This window comes from Capra hircus, chromosome 24, assembly GCF_001704415.2.
Source record: "Capra hircus breed San Clemente chromosome 24, ASM170441v1, whole genome shotgun sequence".
NCBI lineage: Eukaryota > Metazoa > Chordata > Mammalia > Artiodactyla > Bovidae > Capra > Capra hircus.
This window is the reverse complement of record NC_030831.1, coordinates 37,495,737-37,514,236: the sequence shown is the minus strand read 5'-3', so window position 1 is coordinate 37,514,236 and position 18,500 is coordinate 37,495,737. Positions and strand designations below refer to the sequence as shown.

General features: G+C 53.0%; 1 protein-coding gene across 1 annotated transcript in view; it reads right to left on the bottom strand.

The window, feature by feature from the left end:
- The window catches only part of EMILIN2 (elastin microfibril interfacer 2), a 58,820-nt gene continuing 40,320 nt past the window's right edge, over positions 1 to 18,500 (bottom strand). Inside the window, exons 5-8 of the mRNA XM_018039475.1 lie at positions 3,734 to 4,111; positions 2,139 to 2,171; positions 1,735 to 1,863; positions 1 to 984 (exon numbers count right to left, since the gene is read on the bottom strand). Coding sequence (XP_017894964.1) covers positions 647 to 984; positions 1,735 to 1,863; positions 2,139 to 2,171; positions 3,734 to 4,111 — 878 coding nt within the window. The 3' untranslated portion in view covers positions 1 to 646. The remainder of the gene's footprint in view (positions 985 to 1,734; positions 1,864 to 2,138; positions 2,172 to 3,733; positions 4,112 to 18,500) is intronic.

Below are 18,500 nucleotides of genomic sequence, written 5' to 3'. Positions count from 1 at the left end.
TGGAAGTGTTTTATGTTTTTATTGCCACTCCCTGTCTTTGCACTTAAGTCGTACATGTCATTCAAGGAGCCCCAACAAGCCACACGACACTCTCTCCTGCGTCATCCTCTCAGCCAGGCAAACGCTGCGTGGGGGCAGGGGTGGGGAGGGATGGTGAGCCAAGCCTAGGACAGCCCACTGTCCGCCCTGGGTCCGTGGCAGCCTATGCCACTTCAGTGTTTGAACTCGTCTCCCGCCGGCAGGGTAAACGGAGACAGACGGCCGGCAGTGGCTCTGCTCCAGTGAAGACAGACGCGGCGGGCACATTTCTGCCGCCTGCCTCCTCTCAGCAGCTCCTCCTCCTCGTCGTCCATCGGAGGATGCAGGCCACCAGGCAGCAGTCAGAGCCTCCACAGTCAGCACCTGGTAGGCCCAGCCAGAGACGGGGCCGGGGGACTCGGGGCGCTTCCGACTCTTGTCCAGCTGTCCAGTCGGAGTGGCAGGAGCGGTGGCCACATTAACCCATGGTTTGCCCCCCGCCAGCCACCTCTGTCTTGGGGGAGGGGCAGGGTGTCTGCTGAGAGCTTACCCCGTGCCCCGGCTACACACACACTGAATATATTACAGCTTCCGAGCTCTGTCAGCCCCTTCCCACTCCCCAGCCACCTCAGAGGTGGGAAAGAAAAGGGTACAAGAAGACCCCGCTGAAGGTGGAGTACATCTCGTCAAAGTCCGTGTGGGCCAGCCGGCCCCCTGTGACCACGATGTTGACACCATCCCCCGCCTTGAGGTGCACGATGAGGTGGAAGGCGCCCGGGCCTCCGCATGTGTGCGGGGCCCCCTGCGGCCGGTGATACTCCAGGAACTCTCTCCGGTAGCCGGCCGTGTGCAGCTGGGCCACGCTGGCGTTGGCCACTGACAGGACGGCCTCCACGTACGCGTCCCTCTCGGGCGTGAGGGTGGCTGTGATCAGGTAGCGCCCATCGTATGGAGCCGTGAAGACCCCTGTGGGGAGGAAGGCAGACCCCTGAGCATGTTGTACCCATCACGGCCTGTGCACCGAGCGGGCAGTCAGCCCGGATGAAGGCAGACAGCTCAGCCGTTCCTCACTGGAGGCAGGCCCACTGCGGGGGGATGAGCTGTAGCCCAGAGTCTTCAACCTGCCCTGCGATGGCCAGGTCACTGAGGTCTTGATCTTACCATAGAGCTCGGGGACAGACCAGGCCCTGCGTCTCTGCTCAGTGTCACCGGAACCCATTTACTCAGACCCACAGCCCAGATTGTGGTTCTGGGCGTCTGGGCCTGTGGGAAAGCTGGAGGTCCCCACCTCTGAGTGCCAAGAGCCTCTGACTGGTGGACACAGTGTCCCCACACCCCAGGCCAGGGGGAGCAAGGGTGCCCAGGAGCACACAGCAAAGCAACCCTGATGCAAAACCCGGGGCCTGGGCAGCAGCTCCCATCTCTGCCCAGAACCAGCTGCTACCCAGAGCCCTGGCCACCACGTGCATGTGACTGTGACCACCCCCGCCCCCTGTCTGCTGGTGTCTATGGGTGGGGGGGCAGCAGGGACCAAGGGGTCTGGTCTCTCGCAGGTGAAGCATCCACAGCCCGGGGGGCAGCAGCCCAGGCTCAAGGCTGGCCTCCCATTTTGGGGGCTGCGGCCCATGTAGACCCGTCCCGGCAGGGTGAGTGGGTTCTGGCTCAGAAAGGGGCAGCGGGAGGCCCTCCGGAGCAGCTGAGCATAGGTGGACTCACCGGTGCTGGGGTCGTACACGTCTCCGTCGTTCACCAGCACCTTGTTGAATAGGACCACGCCGGCGTCGCTGGGGAAGGGCTTCCGGGTGAGCCCCGCGGAGAAGGACACGAGAGACAGCGCCAGAGCCCCTGGGGGGACAGGATGCACTCCCAGTCAGGCCCGGCCCAGGCCTGTGTGTGGTCCCGAGGGGCGGCCTCGGCCTCTCATTTCCCCTCAGGGGGGACACCACCACATGAGGTGGACACCCAGCCTTGTCCTCGTCGGAGGAGCAGGCAGCTGGGGGAGTGCGCGGGGCCCTGTGTGTCAGGCGTGGGCTTGGCACGTGCATGATGTCTGGGGATGGGGCACCCAGGCCCCCCCACCCCGGCCTCCCCTCCCACCCCTGCTGCCCTGGCTGATGTACCTGGGGAGGCTGCAGGCGGCGATTTGGGGTACCCTGAAAAACAGAATGCAGACTCTGTCAGAACCCTTAACAGCCCCTCACTTCTGAGTCCCTCCTTTGGCCCTTGTTCCTCACACAGTGAGTGGGAGGAGGTGCAAAGGAACACATCACCCGACAATATAAGCACCCGTGATACGCGGAACTAACAGAAGGCATCCTAGAGAAGGCAGCACTGTGCCTAAGAGCCGGGGGCAGCTGAGAAGGAACGGTCCTGACTGCCCCACCTGGCAGCCCCATCGCTTCCTGCAGGCAGGCTCTCCCTGGCCGGGGCCAGGTGCTTCTAGCTGTTGATGGGTTTAACTCTGAGGGTGGTACTATCTGTGACAGCTGATGTGACCTCCCCCACCCAATGTCACGGGTTTACACAGTTCCCAGCCTCAGTTTCCTCGTGTCAGAATGACAGACAGAGGGCTGGTCAAGGAGCTGCACGTCTAGCACCTACTTCAGGACAGAAACGCAGTGAGTGTCCCTTGACCTCTCCTTCCTCTAACCTCCACCTCCTCCAACATCCAGCCTCCGCCAAAATCCAAACTCCTCCAGCTTCCTCCAACCTCCTCCAGTCTCTTCTAGGCACCAACCTCTATCCTCCACCATGCTCCAGCCTCCTCCACCTCCTTCCTCCAACCTCCTCCTCCGGACTCCCACCTCAGCCATCCTCCAACTTCCTTTCATTTCATCCTCCTCCAACTTGCTCCCTTCTCCAACCTCCAACAACTTCCAGCAACCTTCTCCACCCTCCTTCCACCCTCCAACCTCCGACCCCCTCAACCTTCTGACATCCTCCAGCCCCTAACCACCTCCTCCAGCCTGCAACCTCCTTCCTCCACCCTTCTCCAGCCTCCACCGTCCTCATCCTCCTCCAGCCTCCTTCATCTAACCTCCTCCAACCTCCAACATCTAACCTCCTGTAACCACCTCCATCATCCAACCTCTATTCTCCACCCTCCTTCCACCCTCCAACCTCCGACCCCCTCAACCTTCTGACATCCTCCAGCCCCTAACCACCTCCTCCAGCCTCCAACCTCTTTCCTCCACCCTTCTCCAACTTCCATCCTCCCAACCTCCTCCAAACTCCAACATCCAACCTGTAACCACCTCCATCATCCAGCCTCTATTCTCCAACCTCCTTTCACCATCCTCATCTCATACCTTCTCCTGTTTCCTTCATCCTTCAACTTCCAACATCCAGCCTCCTCCCTCTCCCCTCTTCCAACAACCTCCTCCAACTTCTGCCCTCCCCCAGCCTCCTCCAGCCTCCCATCTAATGTTGGGGCCCGGCCTCCCACCTGCCCACTTAGTTGTGGTTGTGCGCTCTTTCCTGCTGCCCAGGCTCCTAGTATGTGTGTGGTTTTCCAAGGCCACCTCCTGCTGGGAGGATCAGCGAGCCGCCTGGATGGCACAAGTAAGACAGCTCAGGGTGCAACTCTAAGTGTGATGTTCTGTGCCCAGGGCACTGCAGCGTCTTAAGGCAGCTCACTTCTGGACACTGTTCCCTGCTGGCTGGACCCATGACTCAGAGCCCCACAGCAGCCTCCCAATGCCTGGGGTGCACTTACCTGGAGCTCCTGCGTAGCCCTCTGCGCTGGGGATTGGCCGCTGCCCGGTCTGGCCATCCACACCCCGGGGCAGGCCCCGCCCCGACACCCCCATCCTGCCTGGGGGCCCGGCCTCTCCAGTCTCCATGATGACCCCCGTGGAGCCAGGCAAGAAGGGTAGCCCTGTCCAGCCAGGCCGCAGGGGTGGGGGGCGTCTCTTGGGCAGGACGGGCTTCTGTCCTGGGTCCCTCGGAGGTGAGGGGGTGCTGGGCGGCAGCAGTGGGGTCAGCACTGGAGTGGACAGCTCCGTGGGGGCCTCTGCCGGGCTTGAGGGCTTTCCTGCGTCGTCCTGGGCCTTCCCCCGGGGTGGAGGCTGAGGCGTTTCTGAGGGCTCCTCCGCTGAGTGTTTGGGAAGGTAGAAATACAGAGTTAAAAACCACAAGACTTGACTGCTCAACCACAGGCCCCTCTGTGAGGCCCCATGGGCATGGCTTCCTGGAAGGTGTGTGCTTGGGGGTCCCTGGGCCAGGTCCACTGGTAAACACAAGAGCAGCCACCACAGTGTGGGGACCCCTTGCCCCAGAGAGGAGGGTCTTCAGCCTCTCTTTCTGCATGATGGTTGCCCTCCCCAAAATAACATTATCCTTGGTTCCCAGTAAAAACTCCATAATGACCCTGCAACTGTACCTGCCTGCCACCACCACTGACCCCACAAGCTGAGGGCCTGCTTTTGCAGACCTCATGTGACCCAGAGTGTCAGCACGAGCTGCCTCTGTGGCAGGCACGGGGGTCACCACAGCCTTAAGATCACCAGCTGGAGCACTTCCACTGCAAGAGCCTCCTGGTTTACACTTCTACCCTCTCAGAACAGTGCTGAGACACAGCCTGGAAACTGCTCCCACTTCCTACTCTGAATACATTCCTGGAACTGCCCTTCCAGAAAGCCCTTCCTGCAGGCCTGCAAGACACCTAAGAATAACCAAGCCTGGCCTGGATACCCTCCTCAACAGCCAAACCCTACCTACCTCCTCCTCCTCCTCCATCCATAGGGTACCTGCAATGGCCCAGGTTCCAAAGCTCCAAAGTTATGATCAAGTAAAATCAGAAACTGCACTGTACCCCCACCCCAGACTGGTTTTTTTAAACTCACAAAGGTGATTGTGGTAGATGGAACACAGGTCCCTCTACCCCCAGAGCTAGGTTGCCAGCCCACCTCCAGCCCCAGGGGAAGCTTTTCTTCAAGCACCCTTTCCATGAGAGGATGAAGCCCTCCAGAACGTGAGCTGAGTGGACTGATCATCACTTTCTCAAGTGCCCCCAGGATGGTACAGAGCTAATACCATTCTAGATGCACTGAAGATAAGTTCATTCACACCATACAGCGGGAAGGCATCAAGCCTTGATTCTCTGCAGTACTCTGGTGGGAAGGGCTGGGTTGGACATAGAAACTGCGGCATGAAGGATTCAGACCTGGAGACACCACTAGCCACAGTGAAGGACAGGATGAGAAGGAAATAACCAACCAATAAAAAGGAACTTTGAAGAAACATAATACAAGAAAATAAACATGTAGCAAGACACACTCCTTGCTGGCAAGGATGCCCACCCTCTAGCTGCTTCTGTCTGAAATAAACTGCTTCTTTGCATGCTGTCCCACACATACTGTTTCTTACAAACCCTGTGCCTACTCTACAAAACAGGCAAACTCAGAGAAAGGGAAGGCACTGTATCCAAAGTACAAGAATAGACTGGTATTAAAAGAGGCCTAACCAGAGAATAATAATGTCTTTAATGATTAGAAATATGCTTACCAAAATAAAATTCAGTGAAAGAGTTGGTAGACAAAATCAAGGAGATCTTTTAGAAGGTAGACCAGGTAGATAAAATAATGGATAATAGAGAAACTGTAGGAAAATTAGATTCTTTCCAATCCAGATCTTTCTCAAAAAAATAGAAAACCTGGGGAATAGAGAGATGGTAAGGAGAGAATCAAATACACAGTTCGTTAGAATTGTAAAAGATCCCAGCTGGATTATTAAAGACCCAAACCAAGGCATATTCAGAACACTGAGGATAAAGAGAAGATGCTACAGACTTGGGGGATGGAGGCAAGTGACTTCAAATCAGGACATCAGACTCTCAAGGGAAACCAGGAAGCAAAAGAACAGCACCTTCAAATGTTGAAGGAATATCATTGTTAACCTTGAGTTCTATACTCAGCTAAAATATCTGCCAGTTGTGAAACTAGAATAAACCTGTCTTCAGCCATGAACTATATAAAGACCAGCAAAACTCTCAAGCATCCTTTCTTAAAAAGCTATTGGAAAATGTACTCCACTGAAATGAATGTAAACCATAAAAAGAAATGCAGAGTAAAGGGTGTAAGACAGAGAAGTTCAAGAAACTTCTAGGATGGTAGTGAAAAGTTTCAGATTGAAAGCCTTAGAGCTTTCTCAAGTCTAGAGAGGAAGCAGTCCAGGCTGTGTTGGGAAGAGAGAACTCCCAGATGGAGGTCATTAGATTATAAAATGGAAGGGGATAAATGTATACCTACGCTGATTCACGTTGTTGTACAACAGAAACCAACAACATTGTAAAGCAATTATTTCTCCAATTTGAAAAAATTTTTAATTAAATGCATAATTTGCCAAAAAGAAAACCTAAAAAATGGAACTAACAAATGACCTGATACTTTTTATGGTATTGAGAGAGTTTCAGTGAGTGAGAAGAATCCCAAGACGGATACATAAAATCTAGCAAATAACACTGCTACTAATTCAGAGGAAAGCAACACAATCCTATTTGGCTGTTATTGAGGTGTTTAGCTTATAGTAAATACTGACTTGATTTTTGTGGTATAACATGGGAATTGGGAGGAGGGGGAGACATGAGAGAGCCTTATAGGCTAATGTCTGCAGCTGATAAATAATGTCAAATACTGTCTATAATATCCGTATAGAGAGATCTAAAGCTAATAAATTGATTCAGAAATACGGAAGTAAACATCGGGGGAGAAAACAGCTCAAAGAATTGCACCTGACCACTTATGGGATGAGAAGGGACGGGGAGGTGGTTTCCATTGTAAATTTCTCAGAAGTGTTTTATGTTTATAAAACATGGAGGACACCAAGGGCCCACCCCGTCTCCCTTCCCTCCACTCCGAGCACGCTCAGGTCCCTCCCTGTCCGTCTCCCCTCCTCCTCACGCTAGACGAGGTGCTCCTCCAACATCGCTCCTCCATCTCTCCTTCCGCCTCACTGGCTCCTTCCGTTCAGCCCAAGTTTGTGCGTCTCCACCCGTAATTTAAACACAAAGACTTTCCCCCAGTCCTATAACCTCAAAGAATGAGAGTACACAAAGCACCTAAAAATAGCCAAATACAAGCCCCTCGCACCTTTTTTCGTTCCTATCCCCCTACAAACCCTTCACGTCATCCCTCTTTCTCTGAAGCCCCATCTGTCTCCCTGTCACCTTGTCTAGGTGCTCAAGAGTCGTATTTCAGTCTGCCCTCTTTCTCACGTGCACCCTGATCTGGGATAAGTCCAGCTTCTCATTTTGAGTCATCCTTCGGGTCCTTCCTTCCCACCTTTCTCAGAGCACAGCTCGTCCTGGTCGTCATCCTGCTCAGAAACCTCCAGCCGTCCTGCACTGCTCGTGAGCTCCAGGCGAACCTCCTTTGACAGCCGTGTCCGCTCCACCTGCCCCATCGTCTCCTGCTGCCTTCAGTCCAGCCGCTGGGGCCGGGCTCTTCGGGAATCCTCGGCACACGCCCCTCCCCACAGTCCCGCTGCTCCTTGTGAAGCCCAGCAGCGCTTAACAGTCCTGCCTCCCAGTCTCGGAGCTCTGAGGGCCTGTCTGGTTTTCATACCTCTCTTCACTTGCTGGATGATGAACACTTGAGGACACATTTTAATGATCTTTTGTTACCAGGGACTGGCACGTGACACTGAGGCGTCTGAGTATTTGGTGAAGGAAGAAAGGCTGGTACCCTGGGCCGCACCCTCACTCCCGCCAGCCAGTAGAGGAGGCGCCCTAACTTTGCCAGCGATAACCGTCTTTCTAGGGTCTGTAAGGGCAATGCCAGTACCTAGAATCAGTGATGGTTCTCTCTCTCTCAGTCATCACTCCCTCAACACCCAGGCTTGTGATAGCAAGTGGAAGGCAGAGGGGAAAGAATGAACAAATAAACCGCTTGAGCCAAATATCCTGCATTGATCTCCACGGGGAGTCCGTCCAGGACTCTGCAGAACGGGTGGCTCCCACACCCCTCAGATCACAGCAGAGACGGCACGAGAAAGCCGCCCTGGATCCCGACTGCTCCCCAACCTTGGCCCCCAGCACATCACGTAGTGTCTCTTAAGGCACACATTTATTACATGCTTGAAACAAACTGGACAGCATCTTGCTCCGTCTGGGAAGATAACTCTGGCAGCCAGTGTCTTTTCAAACTGCACATATGTTTCCAATCCAGTGACCATTTGAGTTGAGTTCATAAGAACCAAGTGGGGCTGCCCATGTTTCACATGAGGAATGATGCTTTTGTTCCACAGCCTGCCTCCAGGTCTCCGTCCTGACACCCCCGCAGTGGCCTTGTGCAGCTGTGCACAGACTGGGCCACGGCCTCACCAAGGATGGAGCCAACAGCAGGTAGGAAAGGCCACTCCCATTCCGCTAAAGTTCTTGTTAAAAGCCACTGTAACCTTTGCTAAGATGAAGACCTGCCTGAGGAAATTGTCAGCAACCCCGTGGAGTCGTGTCACAGTGCAGGGCTTCGGGGACGTCAGAGTCTGTGTTGGCAGCGTGGCTAAGTCATCTACCACTTGGGCTAAACCCCCAAAGTCTCCTGACAAGCAGGCAGAATTTGGCTGATCAGATGAAGTGACGGGTGTGGGGCCACATCCCTGACAGTGACAAGGCACTGTGCAAATGTCCAGGCCAATTCACTAGAAGCCCAGGGCGTGGAGGGGGTGGGGAGCTGCCTGGCATTGCGAGACTTTGCTGACCAAATGCAACTACAGGTCGGGGTGGTGGGACTGTTTTAAAGACGGCAATCAAGACTTCTGACTTTGTATTTTCTTTTTTTTTTGGTTGCATGGCTTGTAGGATGTTAAATTCCCTGACAAAGGATTGAACCTGGACCCTTGGCAGCGAAAGCATGGAATCCTAACCACGGGAGTGCCAGGGAATTACCAGGACTTCTGGCTTTAAAAGAAACCCACCCACATTCTGACATACAGCAGGCTAAGTGGAAGGATAGTCACAATGCTTGGCAAAGCTCTGTGCCTGAGAAAGGCCTGCACCACCGTGATGAGAAACGCCAGGCTCAGAGGGAGTGCTGAAGGACCAGGTTCCTGCACTGACCAGGCACGGGGGGCACGAGGCAGGGGCTTCGAGGAGACACTCTCTGGTCTCCCTGCCAGAAGGTCAGGAAGGGAGAGGATGGGAAGGCATGTGAAGGAGCCTCAGGGCTGGGGAGACAATGCACAGAAACCCCACGCAGCTCCCCTGACAGCAGGGCGGGGGTGGGGGGGGCGGTGGGCCACGGGTTCGCAGGAACTGTCCTTCTGAGCAAACAGCAGTGGAAATGCTGCTTTGCGCTTTGGCTGGAACGAAGAGAGAAAACACTCTGGTCCCGGGGGCGCTGTGTGATTCCATCACAGCAGTGATGGATAAAGAAGATGTGTGTGTGTGTGTGTATATATACACACATATACACACACAAATATTACTCAGCCACTAAAAAGAAATATGGGACTTCCCTGGTGGTCCAGTGGCCAAGACTCCATACTCCCAATGCATGGGGCCTGGGTTCAATTCCTGGTCAGGGAACTAGATCCCACACGCCTCAACTAACACCCAAGGCAGCCAAATAAATAAAAATAAATTTTAGAAAAAGAATGAAGTAAAGCACTTGCAGCAACATGGATGGATCTAGAGACTATGACCTACACTATGACCTATCTAGGGCCTGTACTGACCGTCCCTCCAGAGCACGGAGCCCCTCTGAGAAGGGAGTCCGGCCCAGTGTGACCACACGGAGGCCCCTGGAATCAGGCTCCACAGGGCAAACAGGCTGGCGTTTCTGAAAAGCGTGGCCTAGAGATCACAGACACAGCTCCAGCCTCTCAGGTTGACATCGGCGGGGCAGCGCCCTTGGAACAGAGGTCACCTGTTACCACTGAACCCCAGAGAGGCCGACCTGACCCGAGAAGTCACCGGGGATTTCTTCTCTGATAGAAGTTCACAAGCTGGTTTGAAGCTGCACATGGACACGCAGAGGGTCTACCTGATTCTAAGACTCGCTGTAAAGCTGCCGCGGTCAGGACGTGAGGAGGCACTGACAGCGTCGGCAGAGCCTGTCAGCGGACACGCGGGTCCCCGCAGAGCGGGCACGGGCGCTGCGGCCCCGCACCCAGGGCTTCCCTCCCTCCCACTCTCACCCCCTGCTTTTCCGCTTCTCTCTGGCCCAGCTGCCTCTGAGGGGGCTCTGCCTTCCGCTTCCACGACGGGAGCTGGAGGGGGGTTCTCTGTTTTAATTACAAATTACAAATTCCTGGAACTGACCTCACCCCTGCCGAGCAGGAGTCTCCTGAGGGAGCCCAGAGTCCTTATTTCTGTCAAGCTTGCAGGGGACTCTGCGCACAGCTGTGGGAGAGCCCAGTGCCAAGGACACAGCAGTCCTAGAGTCAAGGTTCAGACGGAGAAAAGCAGCCGCTGCTTTCACCAAGTGAAGAGCTTGACAGGAACCAGATGCTCACAGGGCCGAAGGGCAGGTAGCGTCCAGAGGCGGTGTGGTCCGAGTCTGTGCGGTTTATGCAGCCTTTATGTATTTATGACACTCGGACTGACTCCATCATGCTATCTGGGACCTACACTGGCCTCAAACTCAGCCAATTTCAAGTTGAAGGCCAAAACTGTCATAACACTGGCATGAGGCCACTCTTCCCCTGCCAGGCTTTACAAGCACTGAAGAATTGATGCTTTTGAACTGTGGTGTTGGAGAAGACTCTTGAGAGTCCCTTGGACTGCAAGGAGATCCAACCAGTCCATCCTAAAGGAGATCAGTCCTGGGTGTTCATTGGAAAGACTGATGCTGAAGCTGAAACTCCAAATCGTTGGCCACCTCATGTGAAGAGTTGACTCATTGGAAAAGACCCTGATGCTGGGAGGGATTAGGGGCAGAAGGAGAAGGGGATGACAGAGGATGAGATGGTTGGATGACATCACTGACTCGATAGACATGAGTTTCAGTGAACTCTGGGAGTTGGTGATGGACAGGGAGGCCTGGCATGCTGTGACTCATGGGGTTGCAAAGAGTCAGACACGACTGAGCGCCTGAACTGAACTGATTTGAAAAACTTGTGTTTTTTTCATTCTTACAGCACAGCTTAGGCTAAACAACTGGATAAAGATGGGGTTCTTAAATCTGTAGCACCCCCAAATGAAATGTTATTAATATCATTCAAAACTAAAAATAGACCATATGATCCAGCACATAGACTCAACAGACATGAATCTGAACAAACTCCAGGGGATAATGGAGGACAGAGGAGCCTGGTGGGCAGAGAGAACATGACTTAGCGACTGAACAGCAACAATAACATGATCCAGCAATCCCACTCCTGGGCATATATTTGAAAAAAAAAAAAAAAAAACATAATTTAAAAGGATACATGCAGCCCAGTGTTCACTGCAACACTATTTACACGAGCCAAGACATGGAAGCCACCTAAATGCCCATGGATAGAGGAACGGACAAAGAAGACGTGATACATATACGCAGTGAGATATTACTCAGCCGTTAAAGAAATACGGGACTTCTCTGGTGGCCCAGTGGCCGAGACTCCACAGTCCAATGCATGGGGTCCGGGTTCAATCCCTGGTCAGGGAACTAGATCCCACACGCCTCAACTAACACCCAGGGCAGCCAAATAAATAAAAATAAATTTTAGAAAAAGAATGAAGTAATGCCATTTGCAGCAACATGGATGGATCTAGAGACTATGATACTAAGTGAAGTAAGCCAGACAGAGAAAGACAAACAGTACATGACATCACTTATATGTGGAACCCAATGTTTTTTAAAAAATGAAACAACTGAACTTACGAATCAGACTTACAGATATTGAAAACCAACTTATGGTCACTAAAGGGGAAACACAGGGGTGAGGGGTAAATCAGGACCTGGGATGAGCACATGCACACTACTATATATAAGGTACATACCCCACAGGACCTCCTGTATGGCCTAGGAAACTCTACTCAATATTCCAGGATAACCTATATGAGAAAAGAATCTGAAACAGAATGAATCTATGTGGATGTATTACTGAATCACTTTGCTGTACACCTGAAACTAACAGAATATTGTAAATCAACTATACACCAATAAAATTAAAAAAATATATATCTTTAAGTACTTACAAGAAATTGCCTGAAGACATTTGCAGAAGAAAGGGGTGGCAGATTGGAAAGAGGAGGCAGTGGGCTGCTGTCCCTGGGGTCTGTGGAAACAGTCCTGCGTGTCCGGCAGGAAGGCCCTTCTTGGAACCATGAGGTAGGGGAGGAGGGCTACCCTGGCACAGAGACTGTCCCTCTGCCTGGCTCAGCTCTGTGGGAGCCTCAGGCTTCTCAATACCAGGAACTCACCTACTATCCCAAGTGAAAGGAGAACAGCAGAATTGCCGGAGTATGGCCGGGGCTTAGTATCTGATCAGATGGGTGATGGGGAGGCTGTGTGGGCTCAGAGGTTGTGGTGCAGGCCAGGTGGTCCCAGAGCCCCAGCAGGAAACAGATTCTGCCTTTGAGCCATGCTGGGTTGGGGGGGCAGGGCCTAGAGCTGCCCCTACCCAATAACTACAGTAGCGTGGAGATGGGGCAACTGCGGAAAAGATGCAGCTAAAAGAAGGGGACAGGGAGCTGGGGGTGGGGTGGGGGAACAGAGACAGAGGACCAGACCTCTGAGGCCACATCCACAGAAGAATAGAGGACCTCCCCATCCCCTTGTCGTTCAGAACCTGATTTATCTAACCATGAATCCTAAATGTTGGGCTTCCCTGGAGGTAAACGATCCACCTGCCAAGCAGGAGACTTGGGTTTGATCCCTGGCTCAGGAATATCCCCTGGAGAAGGAAATGGCAACCCACTCCAGTATTCTTGCCTGGAGAATTCCATGGACAGAAGAGCCTGGCGGGCTTCAGTTCGTGAGGTCATAAAGAGTTGGACACAACTGAGCAACTAAACAAGAACAACAAGAACCTAAATGTGCTAGGGAGGGGGGATTTCTCAGCTTTTTACACTTTACACTTCAGTCCCAAATTAGACAAGAAAACAAGGAAAGAACAAAACCCTCTGGATCCCTAGAACATTCAGCAGAACACCTGGGGTTCTCATCCCACGTCTGCAGTGCAGGCGAGCCCACCTTCACTGCTCTGAGGCTGCAGGTCTGGGGGCTTGTAAGAAGAGGAGGGGATTTCAGCCAGAAGCAGAAGGGATGTCCAGCAGAGGGGACAGAGGGTCACAGTCACACTGATATTGAGGGATGACCAAGGGCCAGTCACTGTTTAATACACTACTGGGATTTCTCTGTGGTTCAGTGGTTAAGACTCCCTGCTTCCATTGCAGGAGGCACAGGTTTGATTCCTGGTCAGGGAACAAAGATCCTGCATGCCACACAGAACAGCCAAAAAATAGAAAAAAAGAAAAAAAAATACTCCTTAGGAACAGGGGGGCTTCCCAGGTGACGCTAGTGGTAAACATGCCTGCCCATGCAGGAGATGCGGGTTTGATCCCTGGGTCAGGAAGATCCCCTGGAGGAAGGCATGGCAACCCACTCCACTATTCATGCCTGGAGAACCCCATGGACAGAGGAGCCTGGTGGGCTACAGTCCATGGGGCTTCAAAGAGTCAGGCATGACTGAAATGCTTAGCGTGCACAGGAACAATAATTACCATGCTAACTTCTTGAAGTATCACTATTACCAGGATTCTCTCCAATTAACAGCTATAGAAAGTGAGGCATTAAGCAGATAAATAATTTGTCCAAAGTCACAAAGAATGTGTAGAGTAGCTGGGATTACAAACTTGGGAAATAATAATCACTTCCTAGCTCAAAATTCTCCAAGAGTTTCTCATGATACTTGAAATGCAAATCTGTTATCTCAGCCTTCAAAATCCCACCTGATCTGACCCCTACCCCCGACCTCACTGCCTGTGACCTTTCCCCTTGCTCATGGACTTGATCAAACTGACGTCCTGAGTTCTCAAACAGGACAAAGACATCCCTGCCTCAGGACCTTTGCACATGCTGTTCCCTCTGCTGGGAACAGATCTCTACAAGGCTCATTCCCTCATCTTACTCATGTCTCTACTCAAAGGTCATCTCCACTGCGCAACCTTCCCTAAAGCACCAAGTCCCCTGTCCTCTGTCACCTCCTCTGCTTATCTTTCCCTGCACACTGATCGCCTGCCGAAATCAGACCTTTATTTGCTGAGCTGTGCATTCCCTGACTTCCCCCACTAGATCCTGCAAGGGCTAAAGCTCCAGTGCGAGGACACGACTCAGTATTTGTGGAATGACTGACTGTATGAATGAAGGGGGGTGGGGTGTACGGGGCCCAGGAAAGGGCATGACACCCACATCACAGAGTGGGCGATGAGACAGTCACGAAAATGCAGTGGTCCTAGGGACTCCCCTGGTAGTCTGGTGGTTGACTCTGCACCTCCACTGCAGGGGATGTGGATTCAATCCCTGGTCAAGGAGCTAAGATCCCACAAGCTGCCAGATGCAGCCAAAAAAATACACTAGTTCTTTACCTTTTAGAAGTTAGGCACTTCTCCAAGTCCTGGATGAAAGGCAGGGACCTTTTGTCCAAAAAAGTAACCAAACATTTGTATATAATCTCGAGAGTCTCTTTTAAGACCCAGGGAAGAATGTCTGCACTGATGTGAGGGATACAAATACTGGGACTGATTTCAGCATTGGCTGAGGCCCCTTCTGGCTCCCCCTCCACCCTCCCCACCCGCTGCCAGCTGGGTAGTTCAGCTCCTTCTGGGTGCTTCCAAAGAAGAGAACGGGCTCCCTGCACGGGGAACAGCAGAGTCTGGGTCCCTGGCCCAGCAATCTGGCCTCTGGTGACCACGTCCTGCATCCTCAGCTCTTCACCTTGCCTCACAGTAGGAGCAATGATGACAATTGTTAATATTCCTCCTCTCCCAACACACAAGCCACGTCATCTCTCAGGGTGACATGTTTCGAACAATGGGACATGGCAGGAGGGACATGGTGCCAGCTCTGGGCCTCACCTGGAAGGGGCTCCTGCTTTTGCCTTGTGGTAAGCGTGACTCCCCAAGACCACCATGCCGAGAGGAGGTGCATGTCCACCACATGGAGAGAGAGGATGGCCGTGCACAGGAACACGTGGCTGGTCTTCCTGCGCCTTCCAGCCCAGCCCACACCAGCCCACTGGTCCCCTGACCACAGCCAAGTGAGTGACTTGAGCTGATGTCAAGTGGAGCGGAAGAGCTGCCAAGTCAGTTCCTACCCCGCAGAACAACAGAAAGTGATGAAGGCTTGTTGTTTAAGCCACCAAGGTCTGGGGTCGGCTGTTACACAGCAGCAAACAGCAGGTCCATTCCACCTCTCAGCAGGGACGCCCTCCCCTCCTGCTTCTCTGAACCCTTCCAGTAGTCATATACAGATGTGTGAGCTGGACCATAAGGAAGGCTGAGCACCCAAGAATTGATGCTTTCAAACTGTGGTGCAGGAGAAGACTCTCGAGAGTCCCTTGGACTGAAAGAAGATCAAACCAGTCAGTCCTAAAGGAAATCAACTCTAAATGTTCGTTGGAAGGACTGATGCTGAAGCTCCGATCCTTTGGCCACCTGATGTGAAGAGCTGACTTGTTGGAAAAGACCCTGATGCTGGAAAAGATTGAGGGCAGGAGGGGAAGGGGGCGAAAAAGGATAAGATAGTTGGATGGCATCATCAACTCAACGCACGTGCGTTTGAGCAAACTCGGAGATGGTGAAGGACAGGGAGGCCTGGCATACCGCAGTCCATGGGGTCACAGAGAGTCGGACACAACTGAGGGACTGAGCAACAACTCACCGTTCGGTACAGGCTCCAGTATCGCCCCCTTTCAGAAGTCTCTCTCATCACTCCATCTCACCCTTCACCCCACTGGTCTATGAACTCGCAACCTACTCAACCTTGATGAGAAGGCCTCATCAGCTCAGAGAAGTGCTCCCTGACTTCCTTGGTGGCCGTGACCACCTCTGCCTGCTTGTCCCCCTAAGACCGTCATTGTCCGCTACACTGTCATCCCGGTGCTCCACACACATAAGCTCATTACTCCCACACAAGACGGGCTCAGTAAGAGCCAGTGAACTACAAGGATGAACCCTGACACACCATCTCATTCACCCTCTCTGCAGGCCTGTGTGTGTCACTCCCCCACCCCCAGATCTGTGCCTGAAAATGCCCAGAAGGTCAGGGTCGTGCTCCTCACCTCATCCCTCACAGAGCCCTGCACATAGTGGCTGTTCGGTCACTAAGTCGTGTCCGACTCTTTATGACCCCAGGGACTGCAGGACACCAGGCTCCCCTGTCCTTCACCATCTCCCAGAGTTTGCTCAAAGTCATGTCCACTGAGTCACTGCTGCACACAGTAAGCACTCAATAAATGTGCTGCTGACTCTTCACTGGGCGCTGTGACCTGAGCTCTAGACTCACCCAGTGACCCCTGACACTCAGGTTCTGGCCCTGGATGCGCTGCAAGAACGGACAGCCTCTGCCTGCTTATCGATGGCTCTTCTCAATCAATGGAGTTCCTGAAAGTCCACGCATTCTACTCTCACGACGAAGGACTCATTCCAAAAGGAGCATCTTGTAGGAGCCGCCTTCTCTCTACAGGCATTCACCCCCAACCCCTCTTTCCACAGCCAAGCGTGAAGGAGTTAACACAGCTTCCCACGCTGCCCAGGAGCTGCAAATCAACTGGAACTATCTGGTTCGATCTGTTGTTACAAAGCACAGTCCAGACAGAACTGTCACTAGGAAGGACAATCATCCTATGAACACACACAGGGTCCCCTGACCTTTCCCCAGCATTCCAGAGATCTGGGAGCTGTGTGGGCCTGGGGGGAGGGGATGGGGGTTATAAATAGCGGGACTGGCCTGGGTAATTCCTTATCTACAAACTCCTTATCTCTGGGAAGGTTCAAAGCGTGTCCCACTGACTACTTCAGACCTTCCTGCCTCCTTGGGATCAGGCCCTGGCTCTCCTCTCCTCAGGCTGTAAGTCTCAGCTGGGTTGTTGCTGCTGTTATGCAGTTGCTGTTATGCAGTTGCTAAGCTGTGTCCGGCTCTTTGCAACCCCATGGACTGCAGCCCATCAGGCTCTTCTGTCCTCCACTATCTCCTGGAGTTTGCTCACATCCATGTCCATTGAGTCGGTGATGCTATCCAACTATCTCATCCTCTGCTGCCCCCTTCTCCTTTTGCCTTTGATCTTTCCCAGCATCAGGGCCTTTTCCAATAGGACCCAATCCTAAAATCCCATAGGTTCACACCAGGCCAGGAACTGGCATCAACACCTGAGGGCCTTTGTCACCTGGATCTGAGCGAGGTGAAAAGACAACACAGGCCAGCAAGGAAGACAGGGGGAAAGAAAACAGGGGGAGGACTGGTCAGGAGGAGGAGTCCTTCTGGGCGCGTGGCTGGCCTCCCCTGTCCTCATGGACCCGTAAGTCTGCGTTCGTCTCAGGGAGACACAGAGGAGACGTGGGCGGGCCTGGACGACGGCACCCAGGGTCCCCACCCCTCCTCCACCGCTTCTCAGCTGTGTGACTTTAGAACGCGTCCCTGCGGGGAGCAGCCCCTGCGCCCCAACTACTGAGCCTGTGCTCTGGAGCCTGGGAGCTGCAACTGCAGGGAGAAAGCCCGCACACTGCAACTGGAAAGTAGCCCCCCTGTCTGCAACTAGAGAAAGTCTGCTAGGCAATGAGGACCAAACACAGCCGAAAATAAAGAAAATTTTAAAAAGAAAGAAAACTCTGCTCAGCACTGAGGTTGCTGAATCCAGGTACCAGGGAGGCTCTGTCCTTCAGGGATGACATGCTGAGTCCCCAGGTAACAAGTTAACTTGTATGTCACTCAGTACTATTAAGGGACCATTCATTCAGTCAGTCCATTCATTCATTCAACAAACATTTGTCGAGAGTGAAATGTATAGCTGTAAAGAATCTTCCTGCAATGCAGGAGCCACAGGAGACACAGGTTTGATCCCTGGGGTCAGGAAGATCCCCTGCAAAGGGAGATAGCAACCCACTCCAGTATTCTTGCCTGGAGAATCCCATGGACAGAGAAGCCTGGCGGGCTACAGTCACGGGGTCACAATGAGGCAGACATGACTGAAGGGACTTAGCACGGATGCGTATACGGAGTGTGTAGCATGCATCACCCTAAGCACGGCCGATGAGCATCCCTATTCTGGGCGCGCTGGGGCTTTGAACAGTTATTGCCCCTAAAGTACTCTGTCTAGGGTCCTCTCTCTGTCTTTGAAAAGGAACACAATGCATTCTACTTGCCATCATCGAGGCCCTAGGTTTTAGGGAACAAGAGATTGCCCAAAGATGATAATAACACCAGCAAACAAAAAGTGATGTTTTCAGAGAGGTGAAGGGGTCTGCATACAGGAGACTCCCTGAGGAGAAGACGGGACAACATACCCATTGCCCCACGCCACTAGGCCACAAAGCTGACCCCAGATCTAAGCTCCCCAATGTG